General features: G+C 43.9%; 1 protein-coding gene across 1 annotated transcript in view; it reads right to left on the bottom strand.

Moving 5' to 3' along the window:
• The window catches only part of SMARCA2 (SWI/SNF related, matrix associated, actin dependent regulator of chromatin, subfamily a, member 2), a 173,140-nt gene that overhangs the window by 112,611 nt on the left and 40,242 nt on the right, over positions 1–20,287 (bottom strand). Inside the window, 8 exon segments of the mRNA XM_041745079.1 lie at positions 1,260–1,407; positions 2,579–2,678; positions 4,745–4,806; positions 5,034–5,164; positions 7,851–7,904; positions 15,946–16,116; positions 18,694–18,867; positions 19,929–20,102. Coding sequence (XP_041601013.1) covers positions 1,260–1,407; positions 2,579–2,678; positions 4,745–4,806; positions 5,034–5,164; positions 7,851–7,904; positions 15,946–16,116; positions 18,694–18,867; positions 19,929–20,102 — 1,014 coding nt within the window.

Genomic DNA, 20,287 nt, shown 5'->3' with positions numbered 1-20,287 from the left:
TCAGGACATCCCCGAGGTCAAAAGCAGTCCTGTAATATCACTAATGGCATTATGTGCTGTTCACATCATGTTGACATGTTCACTGATGATGCAAGAGCAGCAGTGGGTACAAACTGCTGGCACATTAACATTAATCAGGATGGGGCTGTGGCAATAGTCACTGGACCCTGCACCCCCACACAGTGGCAGTGAGCTCAGTGCCAAGTGTTAAGAGTTTAGGGGAGCCGGGTTCCAAAAAGTTGGAGAACTTTAAGCATATACTTCCTAAAGTATATTCCAAAAGATACTAATTTTACAGGTGGTTAATAGGGGACATATGAACAAAAGTTATTTCACTGCAGGATGCTGCTATACAATCATCGATTACACGTTTATTTTTGCAGAGTGGTGAATGTGCTCGTGCACACCAGGGATTACCAGGAGGGGTCACATCCAGGGTGCCCACATAGGTCTGGGTGGCTCAGGACAGTCCTGGCTATGCCTCGTATGAATATGAAGGGCCCCTATTTACTCTCATAAGCATCCGAATTTGCAATAGTAAATTATATGGCAATTCTACCTCCAGGTGATAGTATTTCTCATATTTGACCACAGAACTATCTTTCTTTTTCTTTTTAAGGTATATCATGAAGCAGATGTTCCCAGGAACATACTTTGGGAAACACCAAAGTGGTGGGAGGTAGAAGATAGGAGCTGACCTTATTCCAACAAGTCAAGTGAAATGTCTATTCTGTTTACAGGACACTTTTCATCAAAGCTCACTGTTTCACTGTGTCTTAAAAAAAAAAAAAGCATAAATGTAGACAGTGGGTCCTAGAAGCTGAAAATCCATGGAATTAAACTAGAGCCAGCACCGAGGTTTTTAGAGGAATACTTCATTCACCTCAAGATGAGGCACAGATGTTCCCTATACTCAGAGTGTGGCTGGGTTTTCCATTGCAACGAGATCCCCCCAAAAAAACATTCCAAATGTTAAGCCCAAATTTCTTAAGACACAACTCATCCTAAATTCATGAAAGAGAAAATGGGTATTGCCCTGGTATGATGGTAAAATAGAAGTGTTCCAAAGTGAGAATTATAGGTGCGACAGAGAGAATCATCATATTATAAGCAATGTGACCCCAAATGCCTCACCATCATCAACCTCCTTAAGCAATCCACTTACACATGTGCAAGACACACTTACACATGTGCAAGACACACGTCACATTAGGTAAGGGGCCATGACCTGCCAACAAGGCACAAACCCCAACAATTACCTGATAATGCTTCAGGGTCCCGTTAATGAGGAGGGCAGACTGCTTCTCCACCCGCTCAGAGATGGCATGGGCCACCGTGTAGTAGGATTGAGAGCCTCTGGCACTATACTGCATGCTGTACTCATCGTCCACGTCCTGCTTAGCTGTCCTGAGACAGAGAAAGTGGAGAATCATCCATAGATCACATGGTGCATGAATGGCGAGCCTCACACAGCTGCGGTAAGTATGGTTTATTTATTACCTCCTTCATGTCTTCCAGTTAAAACACGTTATCGGTAACCCTCACAAGACAGAAGCAAGGTAGACATGAGCATCACCCCATTGTATGCACGTGGGAGAACTTCAGGCTCACAGGGGTCAATTAATTTGCCTGGGCCACGTAAAAGGTGGCAGAGTCAGGACCTGCATATAGGCCCGCCTGACCTCGAATGACCAATATTAGCATGAGCCGCATCCCTGCAGATGAACTCGCTGCCAGTGAGGCTGTCCTAGGGTCCCCAGATGCAAAGATAAATCCTATCCACAGAACACTGCCCAGAACTTTCCTGACACATGAGGGAAGGAGAAAGATGACCAGAAAGATAGGAAAGAGACAGGCCAGCTTCCCCTTCCTAAGCCTTGCTAAGGAGCTGGTGTTTTACTGCACAGGCAGGAAGAAGCCACTGGAAGGTTCTAAGCTTCCAGTGAAGGAGGACCAAGAAAACCAAATTTCCTTGTGTGGGGCCTGCAGCCCCAAAATAAAAGAAGACAATATTACAATGCCTATTTCTGCTTTTTATCTTTTTTTAAATCTCATCACTTTAAAATGTTATCTTGGGATGCCTGGGTGGCTCAGCAGTTGAGCTTTTGCCTTTGGCTCAGGGGGTGATCCTGGGGTTCCGGGATTGAGTCCCACATTGGGCTCCCTGCATGGAGCCTGCTTCACCCTCTGCCTATGTCTCTGCCTCTCTCTCTCTCTGTGTCTCTCATGAATAAATAAATAGAAAATCTTAAAAAAAATTAAATAAAACAATTTTAAAAATAAAAATAAAATGTTCTCTTTTGCAATCATTTCCCCCAAGTTGTCATATTAGAGCTACACGAGCAAAGAGCTGACATGGAAGATGGCCGGGGTGAAGAATGGAGCTGGCACTCAGATCTGGGAGGAGGATGGGGTGCTGAGGGGTTCTGGGGTACTGTGGAGATCACATGGTGGGGTGGGTGCTGGCTGGCAACGCGGATCTGGGGGGAAGGGCATTTCTCATGGGTGCTCAGATAATCCTTCCAGATACTCATGACACACATTTTCACAAGGAGAAAGAAAACTGAGCAATACACACTCAATGATCTGCTTGGCATCCTTCTCAGAAACCTCTTCACTGTTTGGATCCAGAAGAATTTTCTCTTCTGTGTCCTGCCGACTGGACTCTTCTTCTCGTCCTAGGGAGGGAATAAAAGACACAGGAAGGATTCCATTTCAACAAGGGAATCTCTATGACTGGCATCTTCTGAAAAGAGGATGAATGGTATTCAACTTCACAGAGTACATATGATTGAGGGAGGAAATAAATTTAACACCTACCTAACCCAGGCGATACGCCATTCCATTTCTATTTAAATCATTTAACAAGGGAAGAGAAGAAACCTTCTGAGGATCTGTTAGGACCCTTGCTCCCAAGAATAAATATGTAAACGTCATGGCAGATGGATATTTATTAGTTTGGTTATCAAAGAGTCCTGCAGACCATATCTGCTCTCACCCAGAAACATTCTACAGCCTTCTCTCCAGTGCCAGACTTTAGAGGCTGACTACTGCCCTTCTCATAAAAATGTTCTCTGATAATGGCAGTGGGACTGGGATGTCTCCCATGCATTCAAGGTAGAGGGGCTGGAGCTTAAAAACCCACTGCTTTGTGTCTACTTCAATCACATATCTCTGAATATTTAGATTAAAACTGTCGATAACTTGGCAAAGGATTCATTACCTCCTCTTCTCACTGCATACTACATTCTGCTGATCTGTTTAAAAGCTTCGTTACAGCCATTATGTCCACAACCAACTGGTGTTGAAAGCTAAATCCTTCCAGATAATCCAGCAGAGTTTCTTTAAAAGTAGATTTCAAGAGAATTATGCTTCCCCATAACTCTTGAATGAGAAACTATGATGTGACATGATATTAATGCTAACAATCAAACCTATGACAACAGATCACTGAGATGCCTGGTGGGGGGCGGGGTGTTAGGTGAGGAATCAGTACAGCCCTGAGGAATGAAGAAGCTCTGAGCAGGGACATGACTCGCCAAGAGTGGTAGACTCGAGATAGGCACTTGGGTTTGTAGACTCCCAGGTCAGAGTTCCTTCTATTCCCAGCCACCTCGAGCTGTCTCCTATTGTCAATCCTGGGCTGGCATCAGTGGGTTCAGCAACCCCTCTGTCCCTCCTGGCCTCTTGGACTCAATGACAAGAATCTTCCAATGGACCCATTCATTCACGTAAATAAGAAACATTTTAAACATTGATTTTTGTCAGCTTCAAATACCTCAGGGCAAACATGGCCTGTAAGAAATAAATAGCATGCAACCTGAAGCAGTTGCCTTTTACTGGTATGCTTTCTTTTTGAACGTAACTTTTATTATTCCTTTTCTTTGTAAAAGTTAAACAAGTGTTTATGGTAGATTAACTTAGAAAAAAAAAGGAATAGAAGAAAACCAAAATTGTCTAAAATTCTGGTGAGCTATATGAGTGGCAGGGCTACTCTCTTTGAACCAAGATCCCTCTACACTGGTAAACAGAATTAATGACTACCCACTAACAATGCTCTTATAAAGGAGATAAAATCTTCTTTTAATCCCTCTGTTTGTAATTATTACACATTTCGTAGTTGATCCTAAAAAAAACCTTCACTGCTATTTCTTAAGTTCTGTTAAAGGCAGCCAAGATTACCATTTTAGGTTCTAGAAACATTTAGGGACTGTTCCCTTTCCCTTCTAAGACACCGAGAGATGTGCTTCTCTTTGGGGAACGGGTGTATCCAAGGAATTTAAACAAGAATCACATTTAAAGAGAAACTGAGAGGATTGATAACCTCATCAAACCAAGTGTGGGTTGCCCTTTCATCTAAGCTTCCAGACTTATAATTCTGAATAGATTCCTAGGCCTAAAGGACCCCAGAAACTTTTTGGGGGATCAGCCTCAGCATGAACCAGGTAAGGCAGGGTATCACCTTCCCAAGGGAACCTATCTCCAGTTCTCCCCAGAAGACCTTTCCACCACTTCCAGTATAATGCCAGCTTCTGTTTTCTTGGTTTTACCTAACTGTAGAATTTGCCAAGTTCCACCACTGGCCAGGAGCCCCAGGTGGGGTCACTGCCTCGCTGAGCACCCACTGTCACAGCTGTGATGCATGCTGAGCTCCAGATGTCCCCCAAAGGGCAACCCTGGAGGACCAGTGATAGCCAGACACAGGTGCTTCCCACATACACTCCACATACATGCAGATGCCTACATACCTCCTCCTCGTAATCAGAATCGCTCTCCTCACTGTCGGATCGAGGTGCAACTTCGTAACTAAGGGAAAAGAAGTGGGAAGGAGAAGGGACTTAATTTTTGAAATTATAAGACAATATACACACACATGACCCAACTAGCATATTCTAGGTACAAATGATCAATGTAGGTAATAACTTTCAACTATTTCCATGAAGGTCATGCTGTTTCAGTGCCAAGATTTTACGGGGACCACAAAAAAATCGAAGAAGCCAAAAGACATCAATATTTCTGTGTTAATGCCATACCCAGGGTTCATTTCCAACCAGGCGTCCAACTGACTTGCTTTGGGTGCTTCTGGTCCAAACAGGACCTTGCCAGTTTCCGTGTGAGTCACTTTGACAGGCAGGTCACTCATCTGACTGCTTTCATCTATGGGCTAGAAAGGAGGAAAAAACAAAACAAAACACATATCACTGCTTAGTGTTAAAGACAGCCTCTCGATTCTGTTTCTCAGGCTTTTGGCTGCCCAGCATCTGAAACCTTTTTCCATGATTGGAAAGTTCGCCACCTAATGAGTCCTGGAAGGAGGTGGGAGGCCACCGCCTCCTACTAAAGGAACTGAAAGCCCCAGCCTCCCTTGCAGCAAGGGTGCCAGCACCGAGACCTCAGCGTGTCCACTGGACACACTCACCAAGGCTCTGAACTAGGAGCTAGAAGGTCAGGGAAGCCGGGAGCAACAGGCGTGCTGGAGGGAGGACAGAGCACACAGCTGGGGTGTGCAAGCTCCTGCTAATTCCCAGGGTCAGCCACGGCCTCGCTGACCAGCAGCACAGCAGAACACTGGCTGTGGCCTCAAAGCATGCTCTCCAGGCTCCCTGGAGATTCAATGGATTACCCAGGATCCTATTAATATTCTCCCTCCTGACTTAAATCTAGCAGAGTTTCATTTGTCAAGCCCCAAATAATATGCACCACCCCCCAACACCTATTGCAAAGTCGTGGTTTCTGAGAAAATGGGAAAAGAAAAAGGTATTGTAATTTGTGTCACCTCGTGAGCGGCCAGTATGAGCTTCTGTGGAACCACAGGGCCTGCTATCTAGCTCGGCCACTGGTACCTGGGCGTGTGATAAAGCCAGAAGCTCTGCTCATCTGAAACCAGGCGGATGGACTGAGACTGAGCTGAAGTTCATTATTAGATGCTCCATGAAAAATAGCTCGCTCAGAAAATTAAGAGAATAAATGCAACTGCAGAGGCTGTGTTTAACCTACTTCAGAGAACGGATTGTTTTAAAAGGCTTAAAAAAATGGAGTAATCCTATGCAAATGAACGCTACTGATTACAGGGTGACTACACCTGTAGGACAGACTCCCAGGCAAGACCCTGGCATGGAAATGCTTGATTTGTGAGCAATCCAAGTTATCTATCTCCTTAAAAGTAATTATTAATTGGACTTAAATAAACATGATAAGAAACACAGGATACTACTGTAGCTTATCTTCCGTATTTTATAATAGGAAGCGACCAAGAAAAAAAGAAAGTTCTTTCTCCCTTCTCCTTCAACAGAACACTGTCAGAATAAAACAACAACAACAACAACAGTATATTAGCGATTATCCGCCCAAAAAGGCTTTAAAAAAAGAAAAGGCCTACTCCAGACTGTCTTTTCTTTTTTCTTTGATGCGCGCTAAAGCAACAGAAGCAAACACCATTACTCTGCATGCGGGAGGCCTTCGTCGTTCAGGTGAAAGGGCGTCTATACACCCACGCGATAAAGAAGGAAATCTACCAGTAGCTATCACCTCCCTTGGAAAAGTCATATTCCATTATCTTGAACTATTATAACACAGTCTGTTTTATTGCTTATGTCATGCCTCAGAGAAAATCGGGAATCACTGTAGCTGGAATTAGAACTTTGGCAAAAGCACTGAACCAGCATGGCAGGGTGTAAGAACATTATTTCAAAACAAACTGAGCAAGATGTCCACTTTGCCAACTTCAGCAAACAGAATGCACATGTGTTAAGATTAAAAAAAAAGAAGAAGAAAAGAAAAAGAAAAAAAAAAGGTGCATGTCACACCCAGATCGGTGGCTAATTTTCCCAAAAGATAATAAGAGGTAGAAGCGCTGTGACACTAACAAGTTAAATCTCTCCCGTGTGCCTGTTAATTACAGACCCATGAGAGGCACGCTTAGGTAAGGCTGGGGGCTTTTACGAATTAGAGTTGTTTCTGAGTGCTCAATATATAGTATTCTTCCCCCAGAACGGCCCACTGAGACTGTTGTACACATTAGACACTTCTCCTGATCCTTTCTTTCCTTGTGATGGATTACAGTGGTTAAGCAACATTTACTGTTCAAGAAGTTTCTGCACAGAATAGTGGTTTCGACCTTTTTTTACTGGGTCTAGGTTGTTCACATTCTCAGTATGCCTCACATGCACAGATTCTAGAAGAGTCCCCCAAGCAGATTTATCAGAATCTGTGAGAGGAGAAGGCTGTTTGAAACAAACGCCTTTCCACCCTGCTCAGAGGGGTATGCTTCCTCATGTGAATCCCTGAGCAGAGAACTTTTGAGTTTCTGGAGGAAATAAATCTAATAAGTATGTAATTGTGTTCTCATGACTCAGGAGAAGGTTCAAAATTCTTGGAAATCACATTTAGGAATGTGCTGATGAATCTACAAAGAGGAGCTCTATCGTCAGCCTATACAAAAATGTAAATATGTAAACTGTGTTTATGGAGTTTTATAATTTCAAATTAGTAATAGATTAAGGAAACTGGGTCATATCTGTATCATTGATGGGGAAAATGCAATTACAGAATCACTTAAGATTTTTGTACATTCTATGTATTCATAAACATATATGCGCACGGAAGATTCCGGAATCATACACAAGAAACTTAATATCAGTTGATTGGCAGTCTGAGATGGAAGGAGATTACTTTCCAGTATACCCCTTTTACACTCATCTAATTTCCTACTATGCTAATGTACTACTATTTTTACTTAGAAGTGAATAGCTGAGTAAAAATGAAGTTGGTATTCACAGAAAATGGTGCTGTAGGGCATGGCGGGGACTCATGATGCAGAACACAGCAGGAATGGGTGCAAAACCTCTCACCTCTCCATCTGGTCCCAGGGCAGACTCTCCTCCCTCGGCAATCTCTTCAGCCTTCTGCAAAACAATATCAGATGTTACATGTCAATCAAGAAGATGGCTAAAGGAAGAGTTTTGTGGCCAACTCAGTGGCACAAAGAGCACTTGAACACTACCCGCCACTGTCATCTAACAGAGCTTAAGTATTGTTGCCTTTTATTTCTATTTCTCTTCACTGAGACAAGGTGCATCTTTTTACTGGCAACTTGCAGGGAGCTACTGAAATCCAGCTGTGTTTCAAGGCTGGCACACACCAAATGATTTGTGGGTCACGCCTTCTAGGACCAAAGGGCTGAAGACGTGAGAATATCAAGGCTTGAGGTCAGCACGTGAGATGTCTTTCTCGTGTTTGGCACCAGGAAGACAAATCCTGACGTCACCAGCTCACAACCTTCTAATTCCCCTTAGCAGGTTTTCTAAAAATGTCTATCGCCAGTAAACTTGGAACCGCTCTCGGGTCATGAAAATACAGAATCATACAACATTCTGTGAGTTCTCTGAATGTTTTCCATTCTACCTAATTGGCTTTTCATACGACATGGTATTTCCACAGTGGGTAAGATGAGGAGATTTGATGCAGATACTGTGATCTCATGAAAAATTCTATCATCTCCCATTTCCTAAATATTTCAATATCTTAGTCCATTAACCTCTATGTGCCTCAAAGACAGCCTAAATGAAAAGCTAAGATTATGTCACGTTTTGTACATACCCGAGAGAGTCTCATCTGCAATAAACACAAAAGATTCTCAAATTTCTTACATTTGTAACAACCCTCCTGACAAGTGAAATCTTTACCATCACCTTTACAGAATCCTTATTTTAAAGTTATTGCTGGAAAGCTACATATTCCTCTGTGTGAGGAGAGAAAAAAAAAAAGAAAACACAACTTTAGTCATTTCCTTTATCAAGACATTTAAGAAAATGAGCTTTCCTCCCCTGGGCTCTTTAGTTAATTAAAAATATATATAATGATACAGAATCGATATTAACTCTACTTTGTTTACTTAAGGCATCGATTATATAATACATTTTTGCTTTCCATGGAAATAACTCAATTGTCTCTTGACAAAACAGCTTTTATAGAAAATGTTCAAAGTCCACCCTTTGGTCTATGCTGAAGGAAGAGCAGTTCCCACAAATGTTTGAAATTTTTGAAGTTCTTTCAAATTTTTCTTACAAGAAATACATGTATATATATATATATTTTGCCAAAGCACAAGGCATGAAAAAAATGTAGTGTTTCTACCAAAGAGTAGGAAATAAAATGCTCCCTTTGGTTATGATTTCCCCCCCAAATTTAATTTTCTATTTGTGCCACCCCAAAGTGAAAACGTTTACAAGCTCAAAAGGAGTGATCAGCATCGAAAAGCCCCCAGGCCCTAGGTCTAGGCTATGGATACAGAGAACAATAGCAGAAAAGCTCAGAAAAGAAATCAGCAGCCCCTAACAGTTCCATTTTTGGAATTCTCAGGCGACTATTTTAATTAATGGGAGAAAGTCAATTAATCCCGCCATTCTTTCCATACACATCAGAAATAAGCTACAAATTTGGCCAACAAAGAGAAGCAAATGAGACAATGAATAAGCCAATTTCCAATATCTAGCTAGTGGAACTGGATCACTGTCTCAATGAATAGTACGTTTAAAAGCTTGAAGGACCATAAATAATAGATTCGAAACCATTCTAAGGGATACTCGTCTATGACTATGCTACTGACTCGCTAGAGTGGCATCTAAAAACTGCCCCACAATCAGGCCCTTCCTTTACTTAAAAATCCTCTAAACTCATTTTAAAACTTCCATTCAGTATCAAATTCGAGAGGCAATGTAACATGAGATTTGAGAAACTTGGTTCTAGGATTAGACCACCAGTATTTGACCCCCAGCTCCGTGGCTAAGTACGAGAGACCTCAGCAGTGTCATCTTGAGCAAATCTCTGTGTCTTGGTTCCTCCTTTCATAAAAAAAAGGGACAGGAACCGTCGCTCCCTACAAGGGAGAATCACGATCTAGTTCTGTGTGCACCATCTACACCATGACATATACACAGCTAGCAGCAACCTCCACAACGTAAAAGATTCAATGATAGTCCAAGGCCTATCCCTTTCTGTCTGTGAGGCTGGCTCTAGCACTGGCCGGAGTCAGGGATTTCTGTTTTGTCATTGGTGTCCCCCATCTCCCCACCCCAGCACCTACAGGAGTCCTGGCGCATAAGTAAATATTTGGTGAATGAAGGAAATAAAGAAAGCATCAAGAACAATGCTTTTCACTTAGCACACACACAATGAGTCATCAGGATTGTAATTAGATGCCAATGTATCTGCAAGCCATAAAATAGTTAAGAAACACACACCCAATTCCTCACTGAGCCAGCTGACACTCTGGGACAGGTCTCTCAGGAGCCCTGAACTTACACCCAATCTTGCTGTTACTACAGGAGGTGGAAGCCAGGTGGCAGTCTACTCTGTGGCAAGAGACAACACGTTCTCCCATCATGCCTTGGATTCTTGCAGTGTGGTGACCATCTCTGGATCTCACATCACACTCGTGCTTTATCCTCGCTGCCCACTCCTCCCCAGAAAAGACAAGACAAAACAAAACAAAACAACCCACTGCAGTTCATCCATGAATCAGGAACTAAAGGGACCCTGTCCTGGCTTCTTCCTACCTGCAAAAAGTTGGCATTATGCTGCTGGAGGAGGGAGGGAGGGAGGAGGGAGGGAGGGAGGGAGGGAGGGAGGAGTAGAATTCGCCTGCTGATGGAAGGAGAGAAGGAACACATTACTCATAACTGCAAACAACGTGACTTCCCAACTTCCAAGGCCAAGGGCAATTTAGAAATCTCACTCAGGAACGTTCACCAAGCCATGGGCACGGCTACCGATCTTCCTGGCAGAAGCTAAGACAATCAGCCTGACAGGGGAGAGAAGGCAGACGAACCCCTAGACGTGCAAACCCCGGGTCAGCCGAACCCAGGGGAATAAACCCCAATGCGGAGCCACTCAGATGACCAGAACACAGGACACAAACAGCCTCAGTCTGTAAAGAAACAGTGTCATACCAAATATTTTACGATTTTACCATTTATATTATAAAGTGAATGCATTTTTCCCCCTGACTCTATGCTGAAACAACATTCTAAAGTGCTGGCTTCTTAATGGCTCCTTCTGTTTCAGTGGAGATCCAGCTTCCAGAAACCACCCAGGTTCTTTTTACTGTCACTTAAGGGGACCTTTGAGTATGATCAGGCAGTAAAAAATACCCAAGAATATCAAATTAACAGGCAGTTGCACATGACTATGGTCGCACCCTGCAGAGAAAGCCAATTCCAACATTTTTGACTCAAGTAACTGGTCGATCCAGTTAAGCAGGACTTTGATCCAAACTTCTGTTTTCACCCATTTTGATGCTGAACTAATCAAATGAATCTTATCTCGGTGGCATTGTGTTCGCCTACCTTTACCACAGTTCCTATGCTCAAAATGCCCAGAATTACCTTGGAGCCTTCCTTCCAGGGACTCCTGGGTGGCTCAGTCTGTTGAGTGTCTGACTCTTGGTTTTGGCTCAGGTCATGATCTCAGGGTCATGAGATCAAGTCTTGCATCAGGCTCTGCTCTCAGCACGCAGTCTGTTTGGGATTCTCTCCCTCTCCCTCTTTCCCTCCCTCTACTTGTATGCTCGCTCTCTTGCTCTCTCTCTAAAATAAATAAATAAATCTTTTGAAAAAAAAACCCTTTCTTTCACCTGTGAAATTCTCCTTATAGGGGAAAATCCTCATCTTGGGGGGAAAATAGGAGAGAGAAAAGAATTGAGAAGAATTGGAGAGTAACCTGAATTTAAAAGAAATGTCTCTACCACATTTCTACTTTGTATCTCATGCTTTTTTTTCACCAAAAATTGTACCAGGAGGTTTTTCTGATTTGTTGGTATCCAAAAATGATATAAAAAAACCCCACACATCCTACTACTATACTGACCAGTACAGTATGCTGTACCAGAAAGATTTCCTTCCCCTCCAAAATGTTCCAGTCCAGAGATTTGCTTTTAACAGTGTTTGCTGAGAAAGAGAATGAAATAACTTTCAGAAGGAAGAGCAAACACCACGATGCAAAAGATACTTGGCACAGCAGTCCTCCACGGATCCTCCATGGTTCCTGTTAGTGTCGTGAGTTTCCAAGAAATGTCACACATTCGTAACAAGGGTGTAGTTCTGTTGGTATACCCTGCATTGAAAGATCTGGAAGAGGGAATGAAACACTTATTTTCGGCCTGAAGTCAACAACTCAGGAGGAAGGACCTGTGAAGGGACTACACTTCTTAGTTGGCTGGATGTGGGAGGTTGGGGCGTGGGGGAAGGGGTGAGGGTGGCTGGCCTGGGCTCCTCACTAGAGCTTAAGGAAAATCACCCTAGAGCCCTGCAAGGACTACCTTATTACTACCAGAACCCAATGCAAATTAGAAGCCCCACAATTATGAAATGTTCTTTGTGGGAACTAGCAAGGGAGGTAGGTGTAAGCAGAGTCTACCAAAAATTATAAATCCTTTTTTCCAACTGCATGTCTCAGTGGTCAAAGAACTTGTCACTGTCCTGAATGACATTCCACCCAATACTTAACTGATCCTAACTGGGGGTGGGGTTGGGGGGATAGCCATTTATTCTCTCAATATCACAGAGAACATACAACATGGGAGAAAATACCTTATTTTCAAAAGAAAAAAATACCTTATTTTCAAAAGAAAAAAAAAACCCTTATAACTACATTTCAACAATTGCTCTCCTACATTTATACCACAGAGTGGTTCGATAAAATAACTACTATTTACTGAGCACTTCCTGTGTGCCAGGGCACCTTCTACATGCTTTTTTTTTCTTTTTAAAGCTCTTATTTACTTATTCATGAGAGACACACAGAGAGGTAGAGATACAGGCAGAGGGAGAAGCAGGCTCCTTGTGGGGAGCCCGATGTGGGACTCGATCCCAGGACCCTGGGATCGTGTCCTAGGCCGAAGGCAGATGCTCAAACACTGAGCCAAAGGCTACATGCTTTAGATACACTTTTCCATGTAACCCCATCACCTTCTTAGGGATCCAGTGACTAAAGCACTAGGTAATAGATCTTTTAAGGAAATATTCTATAAGGGAATAAAAGCAGATTAGTATGATATGTTTTCTTATGCAGTTATTAGCTTACAAGTTGGCAGACTAGCATGACTTATTGGGCAATGGCCCAATTTTCTACGTTAGCATATTCAATCCTATTTGTACACACCCTGGTGGCTTTATGTCGCCTCATGCCCTCTTTTTATCCTGTAGTCACCCAGCAGATGTTAGAGAACAATCATGGCAGGGGATAGAGACCTCAAGGTCATGCTGAGTGCTCATCGGAGTATGTTAATCCCGTCACACTGCAAAGACAGGTTTCACATAATTAGATATTTCAATACTTTACAAATTATTCCTCCTCTAACACCTAGGTAGATACGTATAGCTCACTTCCTTTTCTTTCACTTCAAGGGCATGAGTGGAAGGCCAAGCTGAGAATGAGAAGTTCTGGAATGATTTATAAATGTATACTTCATAGCAGTGGCTCTAATGGTGAGAACAGAGGCGCAAACACAGTCATGGTAGGTTAAAGGAAACCCACTCTCCTGGTTACCAACAACAAGGAAACACAATACACTCTGGCAGAAAGAAAGAGGCCTTCTCCGTTACACCGGGGCAATATTTAAAAAAGAAAAAAAAATTAATCCTTTTCCAATTCAATCACAAGCTCAACCACACTTGTCTCTAACAGCATAGACAGAGCCCCCCCCCCCCCCCATCCTAGCTGCCCTGTTGCTATAGCACGATGCTGTTAGTTCACTGGGTCAAGAAAAACAAAGGCTTCTTGATGCCTTACTTAATTAAAAAACAAAAAAACAAAAAAACAAAAAACAAAAAACGAAACCGGACTGCTAATAGGCACAGCTTAATATTCAGTTCCATGGGGAGAGCTGAAAGGGTCAGCACAGAATCTTTAGGCTTCTGGACACAGCCTTCCTCCCCAGCAGAGAAGCTGGAAGCAGCCACTCTCAATCATTCACTCTAATGGAGGGAAGAGCCACAGATAATCCAGACTGCCAAATAATCAGCTTTTGAAAGCCTCCGTTTCCTTTGCACATGAATAAAGGTGCATCTGGAATTAGGTAACTCGCTCTGAAACCAAGTCTCGGTGCCCTGTGAAAGAGACGGTTTTCAGGAAGGCCTGGGAAGGGGGCCTGGTTTCTTTTGTGTCCTTTCTTTATAACCCCGCATGTCCCAGTGAGATGGTCCCCGGAAAGAAGGGGCAGAGGGCTGATGAGAAAGTGACGATTCTGCACCTTCAATCACGTGGGATGTCCTGCAGGAGCCACCCAGATATCAGCCACGGGGCAGATAGGGGTGGCTCTGGTCTGAATCATTCGTTTGGTAGGAAATCAGGCCCCCTCCCCAATTTGGCTCCCCGTCTTTCCTTCACAGAGTTTATGATTATATATTTAGGTGCGTATCTGACCAACGTCGGCCTGTCTCTCGCTCTCTGATGGAATTGAGAGACAGGGTAAGTATGCTTTTCCCCCAACATCGCCCTCTCTCTACCCCAGCATTCAGCAAGCTGCTTAGCTCACAGAAAGTGATCAGTTACTATTTGTCGGGCAAACGGAAAAAAGAGAAAGAATACGTGCTACCGGCACACGTGAAGGCAAGAGTGTGGAAGGAGAGAGCCAACCTAGAGATCATGTGCCGTTGGCAGCACCAGGAAAAATATTATGGCAGGTTCCGGCTTTGTACAGATGAACACAAAAATACAGGCATGATCACGATCACTCAATTATATATATATATCTTTTCTTTGCCTACAATGATAGAACAATCTAATATCATGACAGGAATCTATTAATTATAAGCCAGAAGCACAAATCTGGGCCATTAGCTTTTAATATGCACCAAAAAAAATGTAGAAAGTGAACTTCAGTACAAAAAAAAAACACCGACAGTGACGTTTTTTGGGGTTACCTCTGCAAAATCCCCTTTCCGATTAGGAAAAACGAAAAACGTCACTTCTTGGGGTCGCCTCATGGAATGTTACAGAATTCTGTTTGCCCGTGTGCTCTTCCCTGACTCTGAACACGTCCTCTTAAAAGTCAGAAATGGGGAGCTGGAATTCTGCAGTCTGTCATGCTACCTTGACAAGAAAATGAGGTATTTCTCACCGACGAAATGTCTAAATCCAAGCCCTGAGTCATCATCCCTTGCTCAGCTTCACCATGCAGGAAGCTATCTTATACCAGAGGAGTCAGGTGCAAGGAAGGCGCCTTCTCCATCATTTATTCCTCCTCCTTAATTACGAAGCAGGTATGAGAATTCAGGAGCCATGAAATTAATTATTTTTTGCAAAAAACATTTTGTTCAGTTATTCAGTGCAGAGAATACACGATTAAATGCCACCCATCTTCCATCCCCACCACCTTGACGAAGACTTCCTGTTTCCTGCGGGCATGTGCTGCCCGGGGCCAGTCAGGCTCTGCCAGGAAGACCCAATACAAACCAAGAACGAAACCTCCAGACCACTCGAGCTTCAAAGAGGCTCCGCCTTCACAGGTCTGTCTACACAGGCAGTTCACCCTTGCATGGCCATATGATGGCCAGAGAGCACAGCATCTAAATATCACCCTTTCCTTTGCATGCTAATGAGGCGATACTCTACTTAAGCAAACACTTCTGTAGGCCCACATTTTTCCTCCTTCTATTGACCATGTACACTTAATTTTGAAACATGGTGTGAAATAAGGAGAATACGCACTGAACTGTTGCAGTTTGGTACTTGGCACCCATTGCACGCCCACCTCCAACATCCTGCCTGGTGTGCCTGGTCACCTCCCTCACGCCGTGCCCAGGTGCACAAGCATTTTTTGCAACTCAGTTGTCTGAAACTTCCACCAGGGCAGTGAGGAGCGTGTACTAAAGAACCTTCAACTGGCCCCTGATCACATGCAACCCACCCCCCCACTGACTTGGCCGCTGCCACCAGCGCGCTCACCTTCTTCCTCCTCCTTCTCTTCTTCTTCTCTTTGGCTGCTTGGGCTTGCTTGTGCTCCCAAACCAGGTTGGTCAGGTTGGCCACATACTCGTCAGTCTGCTGCAGAAGGTAAGCCAAACGCCTGTCTTTCTTTTGATCGATCAGTTTCCTGTAGCCCTCTTCATCTTCAGCCTAGTAAGGAAAGAAGGACATGATTGGAGCACAATGAAGATCAGCTGGTAACTCCACTTTCCACTCATCACTCTCCATCACGGTCTGAACTTTGACTGGTGGTGAATGCAGCAAACCAAATGATCCAGGCTGCATGAGTTACCATGCACCATCGGGGACGTGGATGTGCCCGGGGGCATGATGCCTGAGTCCCAGGACACAAGACCACACTTATTTTCCTGGTATGGGCGAGTACTTTGAGTCAGCTCTTTGTTCTCCTAGATTTCTTTGCTTATTAATTGTTAAAATTTGTTAAAATTAATTGTTAAAATTAATTAACAATTTGTTACAATTGTTAATTAACAAATTAACAATTTGTTAAAATTGTTAAAAATTGTTAAAATTTGACAATTCAACATTCAAAGTGTATCCTCGACTTTGTGGCATGCAAATTTTTAAGAACAACCCATAGCAGGGAGAAGAGTATAGTCTCTCATATAACCAACACCAGGCTACTGCAACTAATTCATGATGACTCCCATCTCATGGCTACCTTTCCCACAACTTCTCTTCCTAATCCCAAACTGGACTATCCTGCAGCAAATTCCAGATATAATGTTGTTTCATTCAGAAACATTTCAGTAAGCACTTTTTAAAAAAGATTTTATTTATTTGAGACAGAGCGAGAGAGCAGGAGTGGGGAGGAGAGGCAGAAGCAGAATCTTCACTGAGCAGGGAGCCCGATGTGGGGCTTGATCCCAGGACTCCAGGATCATGACCTTTGGAGGCAGACACTCAACCCACTGAGCCATCCAGGCGCCCTTCAATAATCATTTCTAAAGGCAAAAACTCAAATGGACTTTGACTGTAATAAGTGTAACTTCTGATATATATAAGCATTACAAACATTGCAGTTGATGGAAAATGTCAAATTTGGGGGGATTTTTGTCACAGACCAGCACAGCACAGAGGGCCTAGGTGACTGCAGACAAGGCATTTAGCACCTGGAGTCTGATGCGGCTAAGCAATAAAACAGATCCAGCAATTTCCACCTCTACCTCCCATTAAGCAACATTATGAGGTTAAATGCAATAAAAACTCTGACGTACTCTGAGCCATTTCAAGAGAAATCTGTTTTACACATCCCAATAAAAGGACATCTCAAAATATTTTCCTTGTGTGACGCAGGATAAAAGGGACATGTCACAAAATCCTCAAGAGACAAGTGCACTGCAGAAATGCTGAGGATCTTCAGTCCTGGGGTGTCACTTCGGCATATGCCCGAGTGACAGCAGTTTCATCACCCAGTCTGGCTGCTGTCTGCCCCGTGCATGAGCCTGAACCTCAAATGCTATTATAACTCTAATTGCATTTGGTTATGGTTGATCTCACTTGAAGAAAGAGTGATAAAAAACTTCAGTTTCTCTGTTATCTGTATATTCCATCATTTAATTGCAAAAATTAATGATTTGCAAATGCCTAATCATTAGTGTCAAGCCAATCTGTTACTGAAGTTCTAATATAGTTTCACTCCAGTTGAATCAGACAAATTTGACTGCTTGCTGCTCAGATCACTATGAAATGGCCTCCCTAGCTAGTTAGAAATCTAGCGGACAGTCCTCTCCTTTCCCCCACTCCACCAAAAAAAAAGGAGGGGGACATGGAAGTGGGTGGTGAGATTTAGTAGCACCTGGACGCAGAGACTTTTAAAACACAGTGTTTACTCTCCAGAATCCAAAAAAGGTAATGAACACAAAATGCCAACCATAATCCCATCAAGGAAGACAGCGTCACTTGAAATGCTAAGGCTAACGATTTCATCTCCATCCCATACTCCGGCATTATGTCCGATAGAATGTGCAGTATCCCCTCATTATAGATCACACACACTTTTCTGAAATCCACGGTGTGCTCTGGGGTCCAGTTCCAAAAATGAATGGTCAATAAAGCTGGATACCCAGGCCAATGATGTAATCCAATCCCTTCTGTATTTAACTGTCCATTAAGAAAATAACAGCACAAATGTAACGATCCACGAATAGCCTTTGACAATAAAACAGCCATAACTGAAAAAGTAACATTTCAAAATTAACTTAAAAATCACTTTTTACTCTGTTAGGAAGAATTTTCTACCACTAAAAAAAAAAAAAAAAAAGATAAGCACCAGAGGCTTCAAAAAACAGGCCTTCTTTCAGTCTAAGACACAACTTCATGACACACTCACTCAAAACAACCTGTGTCATTAGTCTCAAAGAGGCAATATTTTAAAAAGGACGACCATATCCATCCTTCCAGATTTGTTTGGTAAGCCTCCTACAAACTGTACCTGCCTTGATGTAAGAAGCTATCCCCTGCATGGCAAGGCTACCCCAGGATACAGAGATATTATACACTCATCAGCTGTGGCCATGGATTTGCGGCATGCGTTGTCGAGGAAGGAGAAGGTGCTTTCACTCCATTCACATTTAGTTCCAAGGGGCGTGTTCATGTATCTGATAAGCTGCTTTTACCCACTCTTGCTATGGTGTATTTAACACCCACAATACGGGTGTATGCAAGGACCCCACGGGCCTGGGTCCCCGCAGGCAAGCCCCTTACCATCAGTCTGCGCATTCTCTCCTTCTCGATTCGCTCTGTCTCTTTTTTCTGCTCTCTCTCAGTGTTGGCGTGCCAAGTTGCCACCGCTTTGGACAGCTTCTGGATCTTCCCAGCCACAGACCGATGGTACTCCTTGAAATCCTTTGCATGTTGCAAAATGCTGTTCAGGTATTCCTACAGGACCCAAAGGGAGAAGGAAAAGGATGCTTAAAGTCTATTTCCCAATGTCATCTGAGATTTCAGTGCAGAGGATATGCTCAGTGAGCACTTCACAACAGTGGAAGACTAGAATATTCTGTGAGGCAGGTGCCCTGCTATGTCTCCTGGTAGCTGAGCTGTGGGCTCTGGGGCTGGTGGGAAGAGGCGCCAGCTTGTGGAAGAGAAGCGTCTAGGACCATGGATATGGTCTCGTGAAAAAAAGCAAAACCAAGGATTAACAGAAGCCCACAAAATGGCGAGGACAAAATTTAAAGCAAATCACCCTTGAATCAACCCAAGGGAAGCAGATATTTCTAGTGAGAGCCAGGTTATAAAAGTAATGCCTCTTCTGCTCTGACTTAAATGCCTTAGCCCCGAAATCTGAAATCAGGTGCGGGAGGGGCAGCTAAAATCACTGCACAGAGTTTGGACTGACTTTTTAAATAAAGGCGAGGAAATGCGAACCAACGAAAACCTGACATTTTTCAAAATAAAACTGAAGCCGGGGCACTAAATTAAGCCCAGGAAAACAAACAAAATTTGTAGGACTGCAATGCAAAAATCAAATCCTACATCAAACTATTTCCAAACCCCTAGAAAAGGATGTTTTAAAATATCTGTCCCTATGAAACCTCCAAGTGGGCCCTTGAAAAGCCCAGGAGACTGTATTTATATTTGCTATAAGAACTACTGGTTTTGCTCTCCTCTTGCCTCTTCCAAGTGCCTGCTCCTCGGGATTTTGCCCCAGGCAGCCCACCCTTGCCCATCCAGCGGGGCACCAGCCAGGGGGATGAGGAGGGAGACACCTGCCTGGAATGCAGAAAGCAAGGTCCTCCAGCAGCCCGGCCGGGCCTCCCTGCACCTTACATGGGGCGGCCGGACCGTGGGAGCTCCGGGGGACCTTTCTGCTCTGGGATGTGCCCACTGCCCACCATGGGATGTCCTTCAGTCCTTCTGGCTCTTGGTCAGGGTGGGGGGCACCTCTGCCCACATGGAGCGGGGGGGGGTGTGTGCCCCACCATCCAGGCCTTCTGTACCTGGTGCTTCTGGCGGCGCTTCCTCTCCTGCTCAATCTTTTGCTGCTTCTCCAGTTTCTCTGTCATGCGGGCCTCCCGCAGAGTCTGGCGCTTGCTTCGCTTGTAGGCTTTGGAGTTGAGGGCCGTCTCCAGGGTTGTGTCCCGTCGCATGCAGGCCACCACCTCCTGTCTCAGCTGTCAAGGGAAGGGAGCAGTTGGAGAGGCTGCAGACACAGAGGCCTGGCTCCTGGGCCCTGCCCTGCTCCAGCTCCCAGTTAGCAGGGCCGACTGCAGGGGCTCCACGAGGTTCCAACCACAGCTAGACTTTTGGTACACTGGGGGCCTGAATCACGCCAAATTTACGTGGTATTTTCAAAGAT

Source organism: Vulpes lagopus, chromosome 2 (genome assembly GCF_018345385.1).
Source record: "Vulpes lagopus strain Blue_001 chromosome 2, ASM1834538v1, whole genome shotgun sequence".
NCBI classification, from domain to species: Eukaryota; Metazoa; Chordata; class Mammalia; order Carnivora; family Canidae; genus Vulpes; species Vulpes lagopus.
The sequence above is the reverse complement of the archived record's forward strand: the minus strand, read 5'-3'. Positions and strand labels throughout refer to the sequence as shown.